General features: G+C 36.1%; 1 protein-coding gene across 7 annotated transcripts in view; it reads left to right on the top strand.

Moving 5' to 3' along the window:
- The window catches only part of LOC150095089 (spectrin beta chain-like), a 577,773-nt gene that overhangs the window by 531,946 nt on the left and 25,628 nt on the right, over nt 1-20,199 (top strand). For 5 of the 7 annotated variants that reach the window (XM_090411296.1, XM_090411299.1, XM_090411295.1 and 2 more), the window contains one exon: nt 15,437-15,550. The exons of the other annotated variants lie outside the window; for them this stretch is intronic. In XM_090411296.1, coding sequence (XP_090267422.1) covers nt 15,437-15,550 — 114 coding nt within the window. The remainder of the gene's footprint in view (nt 1-15,436; nt 15,551-20,199) is intronic. 7 annotated transcript variants of the gene reach the window in all.

The raw sequence follows: 20,199 nt of genomic DNA, 5'->3' as shown, positions 1-20,199 counted from the left end.
TAAGTTAATACCCTAATCTTAGTAGTTCTAGTTTCTTTATAATTCACTGTAAGAGCAGTGAATTGTATATCAGTCAGGTTACTTCTGAATTGCTATATTTGTTCAAACATTCTCAAAGTTTGTGAATGATTATTGTTTTCATTCTAGAGGGATAACTCAAGGGAGTGTTGAAGATTTTAAGATTCACTATGGTAAATATGTTTCAGTTGAATGAATCTCCTATAATGAGTCTGCTGACTTCATGGAGGATGGATTTTTGGTAAATAGCATGGATTTTTCAAAAATGGTATGGTGCTGTGAATGTGGTATGTATGTATGTATGCATGGGAAGATGTCACAAATATTTATGAGAGAGGCTGAATAAGAGAAAAGAGCAAGTCTGGGTATGTAGGAAGTATGACATTCTGATGGACCATAGGATTGTTTAAATACTTTAAATGTGAGTCAAGAACATGCCATCTTATCTGAAATGGCAGTTGAAGAAGATTGTGTAGATGTTCAGAAAGTTTGTGGAAGTGATACCTGGGAAAAAAGTTCAGTTGATGATAAAGCTATTGTTGAAAAACAGAGTGCAATTAAGTGGGCTATGATTGATACATATAAGCTAGTCAGGGTTGTTATTAGATTGACATGGAAGAGATTTTTCATAGAATGGGGAGGTAGAACAAAAGGCCATCGCTGAAAACTGTATAAGGAGGGTGTGTGAGCAGCAGGTTCTTCGCATGCAAAGTGGTTGGTGAGTGGAATGCATTACCTGAGTGTGTTGTAAATGTAGAGACATTGAATCAGTTTAAAGCACAGTTGGATGAGCATTGTGCAATAGTGTGTATCTCCCATGATGAGTCTCTGACTCCATGGAGGTCAGTTAACAATAATAATAATAATAATTATTATTATTATTATGTCTATACACGAATGCTAGGAGCATCAGAAACAAAGGGGTAGAGTTTGTTGCCTTGGTCAATATGTTGGGACCACAGATTATAGGCATTAGTGAGACCTGGCTATCAGACATACTAACTGGCATTGATGTAAAGGGCACAGTATTTTTAGGAAGGATAGACAGGATAGAAGAGGAGGGGGTGTGTGCTGCTAATGATATCGGATGACTTGAATCCAATTAATGTTGAGTCATATGATTGTAGTACTAGTATTTCATGTGGCAGTGAATTTGAAGCCATCTGGTGTGAGGTGGAATCTAACAAGATCAATTACATAGTGGGGGTGTTGTTACAGACCTGGTGAATCAGTTGCTAGCGACGAAGAAATGCATCACCAAATAGATACAATGGGCACGAAAAGAGTAATCATAATGGGAGACTTTAATTATCCAAATATTGATTGGGTAATTAAAGAAGGAACTCGAGATCAAAGAGTGTTAGTTTTTATTATAGTGTCAGATGGTGTTTCAGTTAAAGACGTAACTATTCTGTCTCCGGTTGACAGTGATTCATGCAGTACTCATTTCGGAATTGATTAAGTTTATGGATGGTCCATTTAAAAAAAGTTTACATGCTGAACTATGAACCAGGAAATTATGACCAACTGAGGAGTGAACTGAGTTTAGCAGAATAGTATCAGTTGCTGGAATGGAAGAATATCGACAGTGCATGGGAAGTATTTAAAAAATACTTAAATGATGCACTATCAGAATGTGTCCCAAGAGTTTGAAGAATAAATAGGGTAGGAGTAAAATGGATGTGTAATCTTATTAAGCAAAAGATTCCTAAGAAATTGATGATGTGGAAGGAATATCATGTGCATGATGATGATGATGATGTCTGTTATGAAAATTATAAGCAGCAGGCTAGAATAGTCGCAACTGTTGTATGAAAAGCTGTCCGAGTATGAAAAGAAATTGACTCTGCAATATGAAAAAATAATGCTTCTGAATACAGATGAGGGCAACAGATGCAGAAGAGGTTGTTCAACTGAGTACCTATTTTGCTAAAAGCTATCAACCTGGTGTATGCAACATTGAGTTCACTGCTACCTCTTCATTGAATGAAGAAACTCAGGTGTATGAAGAGGAAGTATTACAGCTGTTGCACAAACTGAATAAGAATTCAGCAATAGGGACTGATGGGATATCAGCATGGGTGCTAAAAGAGTGTTCAGCTGAACTGTCTATTCCTTTGACTAGGCTATATAATTTGAGTCTCAGAACAGGAAAGATTGGGATGGAAAAAGGAATGGAAAGAATGTCTGGTTATTCTGTTGCAAAGACTAATATATCTAACAACCAATCAGTATCTCAGGAGTGGTGATGAAGATTTTGGAAAAATTGGTTAGGCTCGCATTCAGCAGTTGGTTGCCAGTGAATCTCTACTTTGCAACGAACAACATGGGTTTACTAAGGGAAGGTCATATTTCAGCAGCTTGCTCACATTCTATAATATTGTTACCATTGAAGGCAAGAGGAATGAATACACCATGAGACTTTTGGATTTTGCTGAGGCTTTTGACAGAATACAGCATGGAAGATTGTTGCATAAATTGGAGAATATGAGTTTGGATTATAAAATATTAGCCTGGATAAGAAGATGGCTTACTTACAGATATTAAAAAACAGTATACGGGGATGTGAGTTTGCAAGATTTAAGGTAACTAGTGGTGTACCCAAGTATCAGTCCGTGGTCCATTGTTATTCAATCTGTACATTAATGATATCGGGAAGGATTTGAGAGCCTCCATAGCTCAGTCAGTATAGACGAAGCCCTTTGGTCGGAAAGACATGGGTTTGATTCCCATCAGTGACACGAGGAACCTTTATCTGGTCTCTTTCAATGAAAGATGAGGTTACCGGTCTCATGTGGAGGTAGGGTTTTTTTCCCCACCTGGAAACTTGGGTTTTTCGTCCTCCAGAAGAGACAAACTGGCCTCATGAAACATGCATCTACAGACACAGGACATACTGGGGAGGCATAGGGCTAACCACTTTATCCTCAAGTACAGTTGTGGTTGCAAGAATATTTACACCGTAAAAGGTAAAAGAGGAGGATTAAGAAAGAGAAAAAAAGGGAAGGATTTGACAGGTGGCATACAGCTCTTTGCTGATGATAGGTAAGGTAATCAGGAATGCTGCAGATATGCAGTACTTGCAGAATGATTTGAACAGGCTGAAATTGTGGCATGGGAAAATGGATGTCAGTTTAATGTCAGTAAATGCAAAGTCACTCACTTTGGCATGATTAGATATCCAATGTTGTATTATATTGGTGGGATTATGCTAGAAGAAACTGATGAGGCTAGGAATCTTGGAGTGTTAGTAGAAAGGAAGTTGAAGTTCGGGGGTCATGTAGCAAAGATTGCAAATACAACTCAAAAGATAATTGCAATGCTGAAATGAACTTTCACACGTAAAGATAAGGATGTCATTTTGCCTCTTTACAAGGCCTTGATATGACCTCACTTGGACTATTGTGAGCAGGTCTGGTTTCTGTTGTGATTCTGATATAGTGGAGAGAGTGCAAGAGTGTGTGGCCTCTTTCAACGAGTCCCTGACTCCCTCTCTTAATAATAATAATATCTATGTTGAAGCAACTTTTTTGTTGCAAGAAGAAGTTAACTGTTAAATGGTTGCAAACAACCAGTTTATGATAAAGTATACTCATCATAATTAAAAAGTGGTATTAGCATATGTGATTTGAAAGCATTAACCAGTTAACAGTAGGTGGTGGGTGTTAGACATCAGTCATTATGTTGGCTGCAACAAGACAAGTGAATTTTATATTTAATGTGTGGTGTACAAGGATCAGTCCTTGGTCTACTGTTATTCAATCTGTACATTAATGATATTGGGAAGGATTGGTAAATAGCTCACAGTAACTATGCATAGTTACTGTGAGATAGTTGAGTGTGGAACGCGGTGTTTGGATAAATTTCTTTGGTGGTATTACTATAAATTCATCGTTCTTGTTAGCACGCTCATATAAAATGGCAGTGAAAAGCAAATTGTTGCATTGCTGATGTGGAACACAAGTAAAGTAAATGGCATGGAATTTTCAAAAATTGTATGGTGGCATGAATATGGTATGTATGCCTGGGAAGATGTCACGTATATTTATGTAGAGAGGCTGAATAAGAGAAAAGAGCGAGTGTGAGTATGTAAGAAGTGCGATATTCCGATGGACTATGAGGCTTGCTTAAATATGGGTTTTTTAAATAATTTATATATGAGTAGGGAACATGAAGTGAAGTCTTAACTGAAATGGCAGTTGAATAAGATTGTGCAGATGTTCAGAAAGCTTGTGGAAGTGATACCAAGGAAAAGAGTTCAATTGACGATAAAGCTGATTTGCACAATTAATGGGGTTGACGGTGAACAAGCATGTGTGACTGCTGATAAAATAACAAGAGTGAATGATAGTGAAAAAATGATGCATAATTTGCAAGCTGAATTGGTGAAAGTGAGGCAGATATAATAAAGAGAATTTAATTGTAGATATGTGTAGAAAAGTGAAGAAGATGAAAATGAATGATGTCAGAATGAAAGAGGTAATGAAAGACTCATGAGTGGCATTGTATGGGATATTTTTTTATTAGAGATATGGTAAATGAGAAGATGTATAAGGGTTGCTTTTCAGAAGATAAATGAATAGTGTTGTTTGAGGTGTTGGATATGAGAAATAAGCAAGCAAAAGAGTTGGTAATGGTAGTAGAGACAAATGACTTGACTGGGAACAAGTCACATCTAGTCGGAGAAGCTGGTCACTTCTGAGAAAATTAGGTGGAGCAGAGCCAACAACACACAAAACAACAGAGATAACTCCTGATCAAATGGCTAACCATTTATTGAAAACCTCGAAGATTCATCCCAGCTCTACCAGGAAAATTGCTGTACAAGCTTCCACCAGACAAATCCTAAAGATGGAACCTGAGCTTCCTGAACCCGTACACCCGGTATCTCGGGAAGAGGTACAAAGAGCCTTAAAACTTACCAAGAATGGCAAAGCTGCAGGAGTGGATGGTATACTCCCTGAGTTCCTAAAACATCTTGGTCAACATGGCCAAACATGGCTGGCTGCCCTTTTCTCAGAAATCATCATGACTGGTAAACTACCAAAGCTGTGGTGGGAAGCCAAAATAATTGCCGTGCCGAAACCAGGGAAAGATCCAAATGATGTGAAAAACCTGCGACCTATCTCCTTGCATTGCACCACCTTTAAACTCTTTGAAAGAATTCTCCTTAAAAGAATTTCACCACTCATCGAAAGAGCACTCCAGACTGAACAAGCTGGCTTCAGGCCAGGAAGAAGTTGCTGTGACCAGGTCCTGGCCCTGACAACTCAAATTGAAGCAGGCTTCCAGAAGAATCTTAAATCTGGAGCTACTTTCATTGACCTAACATCTGCTTATGACACTGTCTGGATGAGGGGTCTCCTCCTAAAACTAGGAAATATTATAAAGTGTAAAAAAACTTTCCAACTTTTTGATTCTATTCTCTCCAGCAGAAAGATCCGGGTTCATATTGGTGGAAAAAAGAGCAGGCCCAGATTCCTTCACAATGGTCTTCCTCAGGGCTCTGTGTTAACCCCTATACTTTTTAACATCTATGTGTATGATCTACCTCATACCAGATCAAGCAAGTATATGTATGCTGATGACCTAGCAATCTTACATCAATCCACCTCCTTTACCAACCTAGAATCAACCTTGAATACAGACCTGAACACCCTGGAAGAGTACTTTAAGCAGTGGCACTTGAAGCCAAATCCAACGAAAACAGTGTCCTCAGTATTCCACCTGTACAATGCAGAGGCGAATCGACAACTCAATCTGTGGAAAAATGGTAGAACACGAGCCTCACCCAAAATACCTTGGGGGTGAGTCTGGACAGAAGCCTAACCCTATAAAAGGCACATCATCAACCTCTCCAATAAAATTAAAACCAGAAATAATATCATTTCAAGGCTTGCTGGAACAACCTGGGGTTGTGGTGCAGAAGCCCTAAGGTCATCTGCACTAGCCCTCACATTCTCTGCAGCAGAATATTGTGCCCCTGTCTGGGAAAGAAGTGAGCACACTAACATTATAGACACCCAGCTAAACTCTACCATGCACACAATTAGTGGGACAGTGAGAAGCACCCCTCTCTCTCTCTCCTGGCTGCCTGTTCTATCTAACATTGCTCCACCACACACACACATACGGAGAAGACAAGTCTCGATTAAGGAATTTAATAAAGCAGTGAGCAACCCACTCCTTCCCCAAAAAAAAAGAAATGGCTCGAGAAAGATACGGAGAAGTTTCATCTAATAAGTAGTATCAGTGAAACTTGTTATATATCCAGGAATGAGCTGTATTGTTTGTATACGAATGCTAGAAGTATCAAAAACAAGGGAAATGAAATTTGTTTGCCCAAAAATTGTTGGAATAAGTGAAACATGGTTGAATGAAGATGATATCTGACTGGAATAGAGATGGAAGAGTATGATGTATATGGTACCCTTAGAAAGGATAAAAAGTGGGTTTGAGTGCTATTGATGATAGAAAAAGAGCTAAGGTAGAAATGAGATGCAAAGGAGAAATAGTGGCAGTGGTTTTGCAGCAGTTTGGTGTGAGATAGAGGTGAATAGGAGGAAATACTCAGATGTTGGTATAGACCTGTTAATGTGGAAGGATCATGAAATGAATAAGTAAATTAGCTAAGGAAATAGGAAAAGGATGATCATTATGGATTATTGTAATTATGGCAATATATATATTGGGATGACGAGATAGCAACCGGAAGTAAAGAAAACGAGTTTCTTGAGTTTTTGAGGAACAATTACGTGAGACAGTATGTAACAGATGGTATGCGAGGATTGAGGGTCTTGAGAGAGTTTGCAGCTGTAGCATAGAACGAGGAGTTGGGTGGAAAGCTGATCATTGCTGCTTGGATGATATTTAAGACTATCTGGTAAAAGCAATGTCTAAATGTATTCCAAGGATCAGGAATGTTGATTAATTTTACGGTATAGATGAGAACACAGACTTGATAAGAAAATAACTAGTAACTCATTGCTGATATTTTGTTGGTATTCTATCCAGCATCTTCAGAGCTCAAAAACAGTTGGTCACAGTACATGAGACAACCACAATCTGGTATAACAGTAGGACTAGTTTGAACAAGCACAACACAAAGATGCTACCTAATGTCCTAATTAGGCAGCATCTATGTGGAGGGGGGAAAAATAGGATTTTAGTCTTTGTGTTGTACGTTACAATTATTCAAACTAGTCCCATTGTTATACCTAATTGTGGCTGTCTTGCATACTGTGACAAACTGTTTTTGTGCTCTGAAGATGCTGGATAGGATACCAGTGAAATATCAGCAATAAGTTAATAAATAGTTATTTTCTTATCAGTTTGTGTTCTCATCTATACTGTTAAAATTAATCAACATGTACGATGAACACATAAGCTTTCCCACACATTCAAGAATCAGGAAGTTAAGGTGAATGTTAAATGGATGAATGAAAGAAAGCATTATGGAGGCAACATAAGATGAGGGGTAATAATCAATTTCATGAGTAGTACATAGAACAGGCAAGAAGAATGACTTTGTTGTTAAGGGTAGCCAAAGTGCAGTGATGAGCAGCAATTAGCTAATGAAGTAAAAAAAAAATCCTAGGGAGTTCTATCAGTACGTAGCCAGAAAAAAAGAATGATTATGCCAGGATGGCATTGATTGGAGAAAATGGTATAAGGACAATTTTTGCAGAGGATATAGTTGAGATATTTAATGTCAATTAAATATCTCAATTTATACTTTCATAAAGGTCTTTCATCTTTGTGAATGTGACATCATGGAGAGTTTGCGATCAGTGGATGATGACGAGAGACTGTGAGTGAGCAAGAGGTATACAGGAATTGAACAAACCTGATATTGATAAGGCTGTGGGACTTGTTTAATATAAGTCTTACATTGGGTAAAGATCCAAGGGAATGGAAGGAAGGCAAGATTGCACCACTTCATAAGGGAGGTGACAGAACTGAAGTATCAAATTATAGGCCAATCTTTGTGTCAGGTGTAGCGATTAAAGTATTGAAGAGGCTGGTGAGAACCAGGATCCAGAATTGGGTTGTGATTTTCTAAAGGGAGATCATGTTTAGTAATCTACTTACTCGTTACAATAAGATGACAACAGTATTGGACATGGGAGATGAATACACAGTAATATACTTATATATTTTGCAAAGGCTTTTGATACATTACCGCATGATAAGCTGATAATCAAACTAGAGCAGATGGGGCGGGATATTAGACTAGTGCATTGGATTAGAGATTGGCTGTCTGATAGGTATCAACAAGTTGTGTATGGGGGGAGTAATATCCAAGTAGAGGAAAGTCATTAGTGGTGTGCCTCAGGGGTCTGTTTTAGGGCCAGTGCTGTTTAGCCTGTTTCATGTTTACTAATCTGTTTACTCATTACAATAAAGTGACAGCTGCATTGAATGAGGGAGATGGATACACAGTAGTATACTTAGATTTTGCAAAGGCTTTTGATAGATTACCTCATTATAAGTTCATAATCAAACTACGCAGATTGGGTTGGATATGAGACTGTTGCATTGGATTAGAGATTGGCTAGCTGACAGATGTTAGCAATGTGTATATGGGGGTGGGCAATATCATTAACATGATATTGGACAAGACTTGAATGGGGACATTTATCTGTCTACAGATAATGCAACATTGGGAATGGCTATGAAGAGTAGAGCAGATATTGTGGCCTTACAAGAAGACTTGAATAGACTAAGTGAATGGGATACATTTTTCTATTGTATCGCAGCAAATGAGAGGCTATCTCATATTTGTATTTCATCTTGAATCTTTCTCTCACACACACACACACACACACACACACACACACACACACACACACACACACACACACACACACACACACACACACACACACACATTATATTCATTAACTGTTCAGGATTAATTTAAGAATTGATAGCAAAAAGATGAGTCTTATACTGAGCCAAATTCCAAAGGAGTAGAAAGAGGACAAAGTTGTTCTGCTTCATAAGGGAGGTGATAAGACTGTTTTGAATTATAGACCAATCTGTGTGTCTAAAGTTGTGGTTAAAGAAGTTAGTGAGGCCCAAAATTCAAAATTGGGTTGGTAACAGCAGCATCTTCTTTGATGGACCACATGAGGTTGCTTAAAGGAAGATCATGTTTTAGCAATCGACTTATTATATCAAGGTAGAACAAATCCATTGGACAAGGGAGAGGGAGATGCATATAGGCCAACCTGGTTGGCCGAGTGGTTAGCGTATCCACTCTCCAGCCAAGAGGCTGCAGGTTCAAATCCCACCAAGGGCATGAATGTCGTGATTGTCCTACTAACTAATTACCATATGTACTACTGTGACCTTTGATGTCTTTGAGCCATAAAAATGTCAAATAAAATATAATTGGATGTATGCAGAGTGGTATATTTAAATTTTGAAAAGGCCTTTGTTAGGTTGCCATATGAGAAGTTGGTAATTAAATTGGAACACATGCGATTGGATAGTAGCTTAGTATCTTGATTGGAGACTGGCTATCTAATAAGTATCAGTAAGTTGTGTATGGGGGAGAGCAATATCTCAGAAGGGTAAAGTCACTAGTGTTGTATCCCAGTCAGTTTTGGAGCCATTGCTGTTTAGCTTATATATTAATAATATTGGGAAATGTTTGAATGGTGATATGCAGTTTGCAGATTATGCAAAGTTAGAACTATGAAAAGTAGAGCAGCAGATGTCGTGGCTTTGCAAGGGAGAAGTTGCAAAGTTTTTTATATTTATCCTTTCTTTCTCACCAGAGGTCAGGCCAATATTTGTTGTAGCGGTTGGTCAGTTAACTTTAGCAAACCATGTAGATTGTTGTGCAGCTTGTTTCTCTGTGTATATATATATGTGTGTGTGTGTGTGTGTGTATGCTTCAGTTGATGACCTTGATATGAAGGTCAAAATGTTGAGTGTTCGTTTTGGTTTATATTAAACTAAAGTTTTGCTCTAACACGGTAGTTGTCTCCATAATTTTCCATAATATGTTTTTTTATATTTATCCCAAACACAAGAGGTACAAGAACCTATAGTATATCAGCACTAAGTGCAGATAAGGTTTGAGAAAGAAGAAATCTATTGATATTTTTCTTAAAGAGCTAGAGATTGAAGTTGTTGGGTTTTTCCAGGATGAAATGTCCCAATAAACTGATCATTAAATGACTTTCATTATATCAGTCTGCACTGGTAACTTCACCTCCTTTTCCATTTAATAGGGTCATTCATCCACAAGCATTTCTCCTTCTATTGGCCATATTACAACAGAATTCTTTGGGATTTTTCTTTGACTATAGAGCTAATCTCTCCTCATATTCCATTTTTGTCTTCCTTACTAGTCACTTTCCTGACCTGAGTCTTATAATCCATATGCAACTTTGCTCTTCCTCTCTCTTTATACTTTTTCCACAACCTCTTTTTCATCTGCAGTTCCTGTTTGATTTCATTAGTCATCTACTTTATAATAAATTGTTTTATCTTTTTCACCTGAAAAATGCTATTTGCGTTGCCATTGATAAATATTTCTTCACTAGTTCCCATTGCGCTGCTGACATTTCTCTCTTGCAAGTCATCCATGTATGGAACTGCTCCAATCTGATTTCTAAGATTATTATAGTTACCTTATAATTTCACATAAATTCCTTTCCCCGTTGAAACTTCTGCATGTCTATTCAGCCTCCAATCAAAACTGCATGGTTGCTCTCATGGTTAATTTATCTGGGGGGTAAAAATTGACATCTCAGTTACAATTAGCTCCTCTGATGCAAGAATCAAATCTGAAACTCTTAATCATGTTCCCTCTACACATGTTGCCTGAGATATTTGTCCCTCAAAAATTCCAGAAATTCTTTCTCTTACTACTGTATGCTGCTTCCTCTGCTGAATTTATGCTGCTATAGTTAAAATCCCTCCATAAATTCTCCCACTTGCTTTACACTCACCAAACTAATCTGTTTAAGCATTTCCTGCTCATCATTCTCTGCATTCCTTGGCTTAATAGTAAAGGGAACACGATCGAGAGTTTCAGATTTGGTCCTTGCATCAGAGGAGCTGATGATGTCAATCTTGATCTCTCCCTCCCTCCCCAATAAACTAACCATGAAAATGTATTTTTTTTTTTTTTTAATGCTTTGAATTTTGTGTTTATTGTGAATTTTATTGTTAGGCTATATACATGTTCTGTTTGTAAAATATTTCAATGATTTAACTCCTTTTGATGCATATCTACACCGTGGTGCTTTTCAATTTTATTTTATTTTTCAAAAAATTCATTGGACAGGACTTACTTTCTTTCTTCATCAAAAGGTCATCATGACACTATTCTTTTCAGTGGCTATTAATGCACTTAGCAATTCATTTTAAAATCCTAGAACAAGAATAAAAATTCTCTATATAACAAAATAGTTTTGTTTGTTGTTTGAACCAGCGCTTCCCAAACTGTGGGCCGCGGCCCCCTTGGGGGCCATAGGTTTAGTTGAGGGGGGCCGTGAAATAATGAAAACAAATTTAAAATGTTTTAAGACTAAGTGTATTTTTTTTATTTTAAAAGAAACGTATTCAACTTTTATTATTTCTTTTTTGTTATTTTTTATATTTTAATGGAAAAATTCACACATTGGTGTTGGTTCACAAACTTTGCCTCCTGCGTATTTCAGCACTTAACGAATATTAGTAAATATTGCTTATTCATATGTTTCATTTCAACGCAGTGGTTAATTGTATTTACTTCGAATGTTCTTGAGGGAAGTTCCAAATCTTTCTGTCCCTTTCTTAACGCGTTCGTAATCAGGGACTGTTGATATTGACTTTATATACATATCAAAACTTGTTTTATATTATCACTGTCATCCAAGCTAGTTTTCTGTTACCAATAAAAGTTTCGCATATACTTCACACATGAAAAAAAAAGCTTAAACAAGTTCATGTGGGGATATAGTAACTCGCTTGCAGTGGTAAACAACACGCCCTCCCTAAGAGCCATTATATTGCAGAGGCAATAAAAATAAGTACTTTTATTATGCCAGTGAATAAGGTATGAGGAGTTTGTGTAATATATTTCTCAACAAATAGTGCAATTAGAGACAACTGGGATAAAAACACACTAATTAATGAACCACATGTCCTCTCATACAGAAACTATGCTGTATAGACTGAAACAAAACTATATGTTGCATGTTGCCCATGCAACATATAGTTTTGTTTAGTTAGATACTGTGTTTGCCACACAGTATCTAACTAAAACTATTGTTATTAATTAGATGTATGCAAGTTCGATTTCCCAAGGCAGCAATAAAATTCAACGGAACGTGTTAAAATTCGTAAAAGTGTTGAAACTAAGTAATATATATATATAATGAATGTTATGGCAGTTTCACATATGGAATTCGGTTGAAGAGAGTTAGCATTTCAACTCAATTGTCAGCTATGCTTTTATCTTTCGGTTGCGTGATCTTTTGTTAATACCGCACCAATCATATGCACGTTTTAATAAACAGACTGCCTTTGCTGTCTGTTTCGCGTTAGGCTTAATTACCGTAAAAGGAGAAAAGTCACAAAAGTGAAAAATGTTCCTGGTCTGGGGATTCCCTTATTCAGGTAATATTCACTAATTTCATGTTATCAGTCTGTGGTGTGCCAGTATTGGTAAGTGGTGATATTATTTGATCTATTCTACGTTAAAAAATTTAACCCTGAGATGGATAAGTGGTTGATAAAAAATAAAAAAAAAATCCCGCGAACAATCAGAAGAAGCAGAAACAGACTAAAAAAAAAAGAAGGACAGTATTTCATATTTTACCAGAACAGCCCGCATCGTCTTCAGAACCAAACGGTAAGAGGCAAAAAATGTAATATAAGCATTTGATTTTTGCAATATTCGCTGTGTATGTTTTGTATTGAATATAAATACAATAAATATTATAATAATATATCTCTATTACGATTTTTTTTTGAGGGGGGCCGTGAAATATTTTAATTTTTGCAAAGGGGGTCCTGACATCCAGAAGTTTGGGAAGCACTGGTTTGAACAAACAAAACTTGTTTATTTGAAGCTATTGTCTGACAATAACTTAAGACATTGTTAGATGACAATAAATTTGAAACGTGCTTTTATAAAATATACAAGATTATTTACTTGTATATCTTATGAAATCATGAAATGTATAAGTAAATTATGTTGTCAGTGGCATTGTGCAATAATTTTTTTTTTTTTTTAAATGGGAATGATTGTAAATTCTGGTTCATACTTGCTATCTATTACTCAATAACCTTCTGACATTAATTTTCACATTTTCCTTCTGTCAGTTGAATTATGAAGAGAAGTGGTGTTGGAAGCACTGATGCTGTCTCCACCACCACTAACTTTCCTGCTTGTTAGATGCGAAGATTGAAGCTTTATTACAGCCAATCTGTGTGTTGTGTTTGGAGTGGTAATTAAGATGTTAAGATGATGGTTATAATCCAGGATTGGATTGAACAGTAGGATTCTTTAGAAGGATCAGCATGGATTTTAAGAGGAGATCATGTTTTAAAAATTTACTAGCTTTTTTTTTCCTTCTTCATATTATAAGGAATGAAAATATGTTGGGCATTGGGGATACTTAGATTTTGCAAAAAGTCTTTGACAAATTGCCATATGAAAAGTTGGTACTTAAATTGGAGTAGATTGGATATATTGGCTGTTTGACAGGTATCAGCAAACTGTGTATGGGAGTGAGCAGTATTCTAGAAGAAAGAAATCAGTAGTGGTGTTTCACAGAGATATATGGAACACTACTAGCAGCTATTATTGTTATATTAACATATATGTTAATGATATGTAAAAAATTTAAATGGCAATATGTGGTTGTTTGCAGATGATAGAAAGATATATTTTTGTTGAGATTGATGGAGAGAGCTATGAGGATAAAACTGAAATTGTGGCTATCCAGAAAGTTTTGAATAATGAGAGAGTATTCCATTGTTGTGAAGTGTAAAGTTTTGAAATTTGTAAGACACAGTAGGATGTTATGTGTTCAGAAAGAGATATGAAACTTAGGTGGTGGTGGACAAGGACCTTATTGATGATAGGATATTACTAACAAAAAGAAATAAAACGGTTATAGTTCCACTAGCTTTTGAGGAGAAGAAGAGATTTTGGAGACAGTTCAAATAAAAATGATCCAGGGTAGGTCTTTTCATATCGAGGCCAGATTGTGGGAATGCTATCAGAGCATGGTGAAAAAGAGGAGGGATGATTTGATTAAGAAATAAGTTGGTGAGAAATTGTACAAAATTAATTCAGTACCAAATTAATTTTTAAAAAAATGTTCATAGAATGCGAGAAGACAGGAACAGAATTTAACATCCCTGGAAGTTGTATAAAGAGGATGTGTATTAAATGTGAGGAGCATGGTTTTTGTTTGGAGAGTGGTGAGTAAGTGGAGCATATTGCTTGTGAATATGGAAATAGCAACTGAGTTTAAGGCATAGTGTCATGAGCATTGTATTTGAGGCTTGCCAATTATAAATCTTTTGATTCTTTGGAGGTGTGGGGATATAATAATATTAATTTCAGTTCTTATTATAGCAAATTCTATTATAGTATACAAATTACCAAAAAGTTCTGAGAACAAATTTCTATAGCATCAGTGTTATTCTACAGGAAAATGTTTACTATTCAAAATGCACACTAAAGATTTATTTGATGTACAAATTAAAACTTTTTATATAAAGTTCTTGGATAAAATTAGTACACAAAATAATTGCTTGCAATTTTTCGGTATTTAGAACAACCAGGCAAAATGTTTAAGTGGGTTGATTTTTATGCTAGTGAATGAAGCTTTATCAAAACTAGTGATAGTGTTATTGCGTTATATTGATTTATGAAAGAGTACCTGATGCTGTAAGTCATATCTATCTTTTTTGGGGATTTTGATGAAATTTTGTTTATAGAACAATATTCATCATATTAATGCTTAAACCTTATTATTTTGCATTTCTACCAGGAGACACTGGTCCACTTAAGCTGTCAGTAGTATGAACACCACAAATAACCCAATTCCTGCTGCGTACCAAAGTAAAATTAATGTGACAAAAATTTGTTCAAGGCATCAAACTCCATCAAAATGAAGTTTGATGAATTTTGATTTAAATTTAATAAAGGAACATTTAGTAAAGTTCATTGCAAAATACTCTGCAAGAGCAATCACTAGTTAATTTGTGTTGTTTGTAAAGGTGTAACGAATTTGTTGCTTCTGAATTGAAGAACTTATACATTTTTCATTTATCTAGTACAAAAATAGCACTCTATCAGCTGTTATAGATTTAGTTTTCCTTCATTCACTTTGCATGGTTTTGCATGTTACACATTAGTGCATGAGTAGATATGATTATAATGCATGCTCTTTAAAAGCTCCGACTTCAGAAAAGGATAAGAAGAAACGTCGATCTCGGTCTAAATCTCCATTCAGCAGCTGGAGAAAGAAGAAGTCTTCATCTTCAGAAGATACAGAACTCCCAGAAAGAGGTAGACAATGAATTGTTTTCAGTTTTAATGTTTTAAGATTTTAATATTCAAAAATAACATATATATATATATATATATATATATATATATATATATATATATATATATATATATATATATGCTATGAACTCCTTTGTTAGGAATCTATCCCCTTTTGCTTTTGCTTCAGAGTTAACTAAGATCTCAGTTAATTTAATTAGGGCTATATAAGGGACATTAAGCGTGTTTAATGCTCCTGTGAAATTACTGATTTTTATCTGTTTTATTGTGTTATTTTCTTAAAATAATTATTTTTTTGTAGTAATATTATTGCTGATTTTCATGTCTGTATAGTATTTGATATATTTCCTGATATTTTGTTGGAATATTAATATTAAAGTAGTACTGAAAATTGTGCCAAAATCTTGCAAGAACTAGTTAACTAGTTCTTGCAAGATTACTAGTTTCTCCATGATGTGAGAAGATTCATAATGGAAGATCCATTATTTACACACACACACCATTGTTTCTACTAAAACTATCATACCTCTTCTTAAACTCACTCACTGATGAAGCACTCACAACCAATTCTAGCAATCTATTCCACCTATTCACCATCCTCCAAGCAAAAAATCTGTCCTAACACTCTTGATAACACACTCCTGCATCATTTCCATTGGTGACCCTTTGTTCTCTCCCTTCCTGCCATGAACTGGGGGGTAAAGGTCTTCAGTGTCAATCCTATTGATCCCTTCAGTAACCTATATGCTTCTATCATGTCTTTCCTTTTGTGCCTATCAGTATTTTGTGAAGCTACAGACACTCAGTCTATTCTCATAGGGAGGATTCCATAAACCTACCACAAGCTTTGTCACTCAATCTCTGGATCCTCTCTACCACTTCTTCATCTCCACAGATTCTAGGTATTCAGATCTGCATGCAGTATTCCAGATGTGGCCTAATTATAGTTTTTATAAAGGGGAATAATAATTTCTCTATCCTTGCTTATTAGTGTGTTCTTAAACAACTATGTAATCTGATGTGCTGTTTTAGTTACTTCCACAATGTCACCTAAACTTCAACTCCTGTCCACAATCACCACCAAATCTCTGGCCTCATCAGTTTTCTGTAGTTCAGTTCCATCAGTATAGTACATAGCTTCTGATCTCTTCTTTTCAAAGTGCATCACCTTATGCTTGGCCAAATTAAACTGGTAGCCATTTATCTTTGCCGATTATGCTAATCAAATATAAGTCTTTCTGCAGGGTTGCTGTATGACATTCATTTACCATTGCTCTGCCCAGTTTAGCATCATCTGCAAACAACTGAATATTTCTAGTCAAATCATTTTCTATATCATTAATATACAAATTAAACAACAGAGGATCAAGTACTGAGACCTGTGATATACCACTAGTCACTTGCCTTTTCCTGAATTCAACTCTATAAACCACTCTTTGATATCTGTCCATCAGCCATCCTCTAATCCAAATCACCAGATTCATATCCATCCATCAATCCACATTTGCTCCAATGGATTCAAACAGAGCTCTATATGGAATCCTGTGAAATGCCTTTGTAAAGTGTAGCAGTATCACTGAGTAACCATTTCCCTTATGCAACTCCATTGTCACTGTTATAAAAAAAATAAGCAGATTACAAAGTCAGAGCTTCACGATACCACATTGATCCTTATAAAGTATCATATTCATATCCACCCAGTCCTGAATCCAGTCTTTTAGCAATTTCTCCAATACTTTCTGATTGGCCTACAATTTGCCACTTCTGTTTTCGAGCCTTCTTTATGCAGTGGGTCTATTTTCCCCTCTTTCCAGTCCATTGGCACACTTCCAGTACTGAGGCTTAAATTAAATAGCCTGGTCAGGTGAGCTGATAATTCCCTTGCAGATTCTCATAATACGTGGGCTGATATACCGTTTAATCCAATGGCCTTGTTTGTGTTGAAGTTCTGCAATATTCTAAGCACCTACATTTCTTCAACCTCTATTCTCCCATCAGTCTAGTCACATTCCACATTGCCACCTAAATGCACCCTTGCAGAATGATCACTCAGGAATTCAACTATTTGATTTGCTTCTCCCCACTGTTAATACTTTTTAGTCATCCTTCCATAGTCATTCCTCGTTTTACTTAGCATAGAGTGAAAGAACTCTTTAGGATTTCTTTTGGCCTTATCAGCTAGCTTTCTCTCATAATTAGCTTTTGTCTTCTTTACCATACAGGTCACTTTTCTCACTGGTACCTGGGCATGCTGATCACCTTTTTCTTTATATTCCTTCCACAACTTTTTCTTTGTCTGCAACTCCTGCTTAATGATACTGTTCGACCATCTAACTCTTACCTGATTTATCTCTCTGACTCTGTGTATACAGTCTGATACTGCTTTCTTCAAGCACCCCGCTTGACAACCTGCCATGCACCACTAATGTTTCTCCCCTCCAAATTATTATTCAATTGCACCTGAAAGATGTTTTAATCACCTGCTTTGTAATGCCAAATATATCCCTTCTTAAGAGAAAATTCTACGTGTCTGGCAATATCCCAGTCAAGACTACATGATCACTTTCCCAAAGTGATGGCAGCTTAGCTATATTGGTTACTGTTAACTTGTCTTATTCTAGGTATATATATTGTCCTGTTGGCCTCTATTTCACACTAAATATCCTCAAATGAACTATCCTGTACATCTTTCTTCTGATGTACTTCCACCCTTTTTGGATTCAGTTTTTCTGCTATCACTAGCAAAACTTGTCCCCCATCCTGTTTCTTCTGTCCTCTCTGAAGATGCCATATCCTTTGCATTCTCTTCCTAATGCATCCTCAGTCAACCAACTGGTGGTGTCCTTCCTCAGCAGCAATTGATATCACCACTGAGGAAGGGAAGACAAATGAGAAAAAACATTAATAATAAATGTACTTAAAAGCAGCAGCATACATACATACATACATATATCATCATCATCGTTGTCCATTTTCGATCCACTGATGGCTGAAGGCCTTTCCAAGATTACTCCAAAACTGTCTGTCCATGGTTCTCCTTTCCGATGTCACTCCTGCAAATCTGATGATATCATCAATCCACCACGATTTAGGTCAGTGCTGTGGTCATTTTTCCTCTCGTGGAATCCATTCCAGTATTTCTCTTGTCCATCATTTGAGCAGTATGACCAGCCCATTGCCACTTCAGATGTTTCACTCTTCCTATGACGTCAGAGACTTTGGTTTGATTTCTTATCCACGTATTCCTTTTGTGATACCAAGCATACTTCTTTCCATACTAAATTGTGTTGTTCTTAATTTTTGAATTTCCTTTGCATTTAGTGTCCATGTTTCATAGCCATATGTCAATATAGGAAGAATACATTGGTTAAAAACTTTTCTCCTCAGCATAATGGTAGTTGGCTTTTGAATATTGAATATAATTTTCCAAATGCTTTCCATCCAAGCATCGTATCTTTTAATTTCGTCGATGATATTTTGATCCATTGATATCTGTTGTCCTAAGTGTGTGTGTGTGTACTTTGTACACTGTATTCTTTTACATATCATTATCCCATAGTTAATTTGGTTATCTACAATCTGAATAATCTTATTTTGTCTGGATATAGCTTAATATAAAGCAACATATGTAAATTGACAGTGGATAATGCTTTATCTTGATTAATAACCAGACCTGGTTTTGTTGATTATTACTGAAATGTTATTTAGGATCTTAATATTCTTAGTATGAAAGATTACTAAACGAAACAAGTAGTGACAGCATGGTGGTAGAAAACATTAGGAATGCCATCTTGAATATCTGTACTCGAAGTAGAAAAGCTATCACAAACCTGAACTGTGGAAAGGCAGCTGGAGTAGATGATATTTGACCAGAAATGCTAAAATATGGAGATATAAAAGTTTTACACTGACTACACCAAATAATTAAAAAGGCCTAGTCAGAGGGTTGAATTTTATTTTAACTTCCAGATAAAAATGAATAAAACTGAATGTGACAATTATAGAGGAATTTCTCTACTGAGTGTTCCTGGTAAGATTTATGCAAATATTCTTGAGGAATTGTTAAGAAAAATTGTGGAGGAGAAGCTTGGTGAAGTACAAGCCGGGTTCAGACCAGACAGAAGTTGTCAGGATCAGATTTTCACTTTAAGACAAATAGTTGAAAAATCATGGGAATATAAGCAGGATCTGTATTTTTAAGTTTTGTCATATGGCACCATATGACAAGGTGCCAAGAAGAAAGCTGTTCAAAATGCTCCAGTAAATGGGATATTATGGGTGCTAGTGTTGCCGTAGCATGTGGTGGTGAATTTGAGCTGTGCTGAAGAAAGTGAGTTTTTAATTGGTGAATAGTCCGTTTTTTTACATTTTTGAGTGCCAAATTGTTTCTCTGGAATACGAGTGTACTATAGTGGTTGCTTTTTGAAGTTAGTGCTGTCACGATATTGTGTATTTTGTTTACTGAGAAGACGGGGCAGATGCATAATGGTGGAAAACAAGACGAAGCTAAGTTTTCATTACTGTATTTAGTTTTATTTCATTTTCTTTAGTGTACTTAATGTTTTGTTTTGCTTGTAATTGTTTATACTTTTCTTATTTATTTATACTCCCTAATACTTATTTAGCATTTATTTTTGACACTATTTTGA

Source organism: Typopeltis vanoorti, chromosome 21 (genome assembly GCF_054136105.1).
Source record: "Typopeltis vanoorti isolate ZY-2024b chromosome 21, IOZ_Tvanoo_1.0, whole genome shotgun sequence".
Lineage (NCBI taxonomy): Eukaryota > Metazoa > Arthropoda > Arachnida > Uropygi > Thelyphonidae > Typopeltis > Typopeltis vanoorti.
This window is presented reverse-complemented; position numbering and strand designations above follow the sequence as displayed.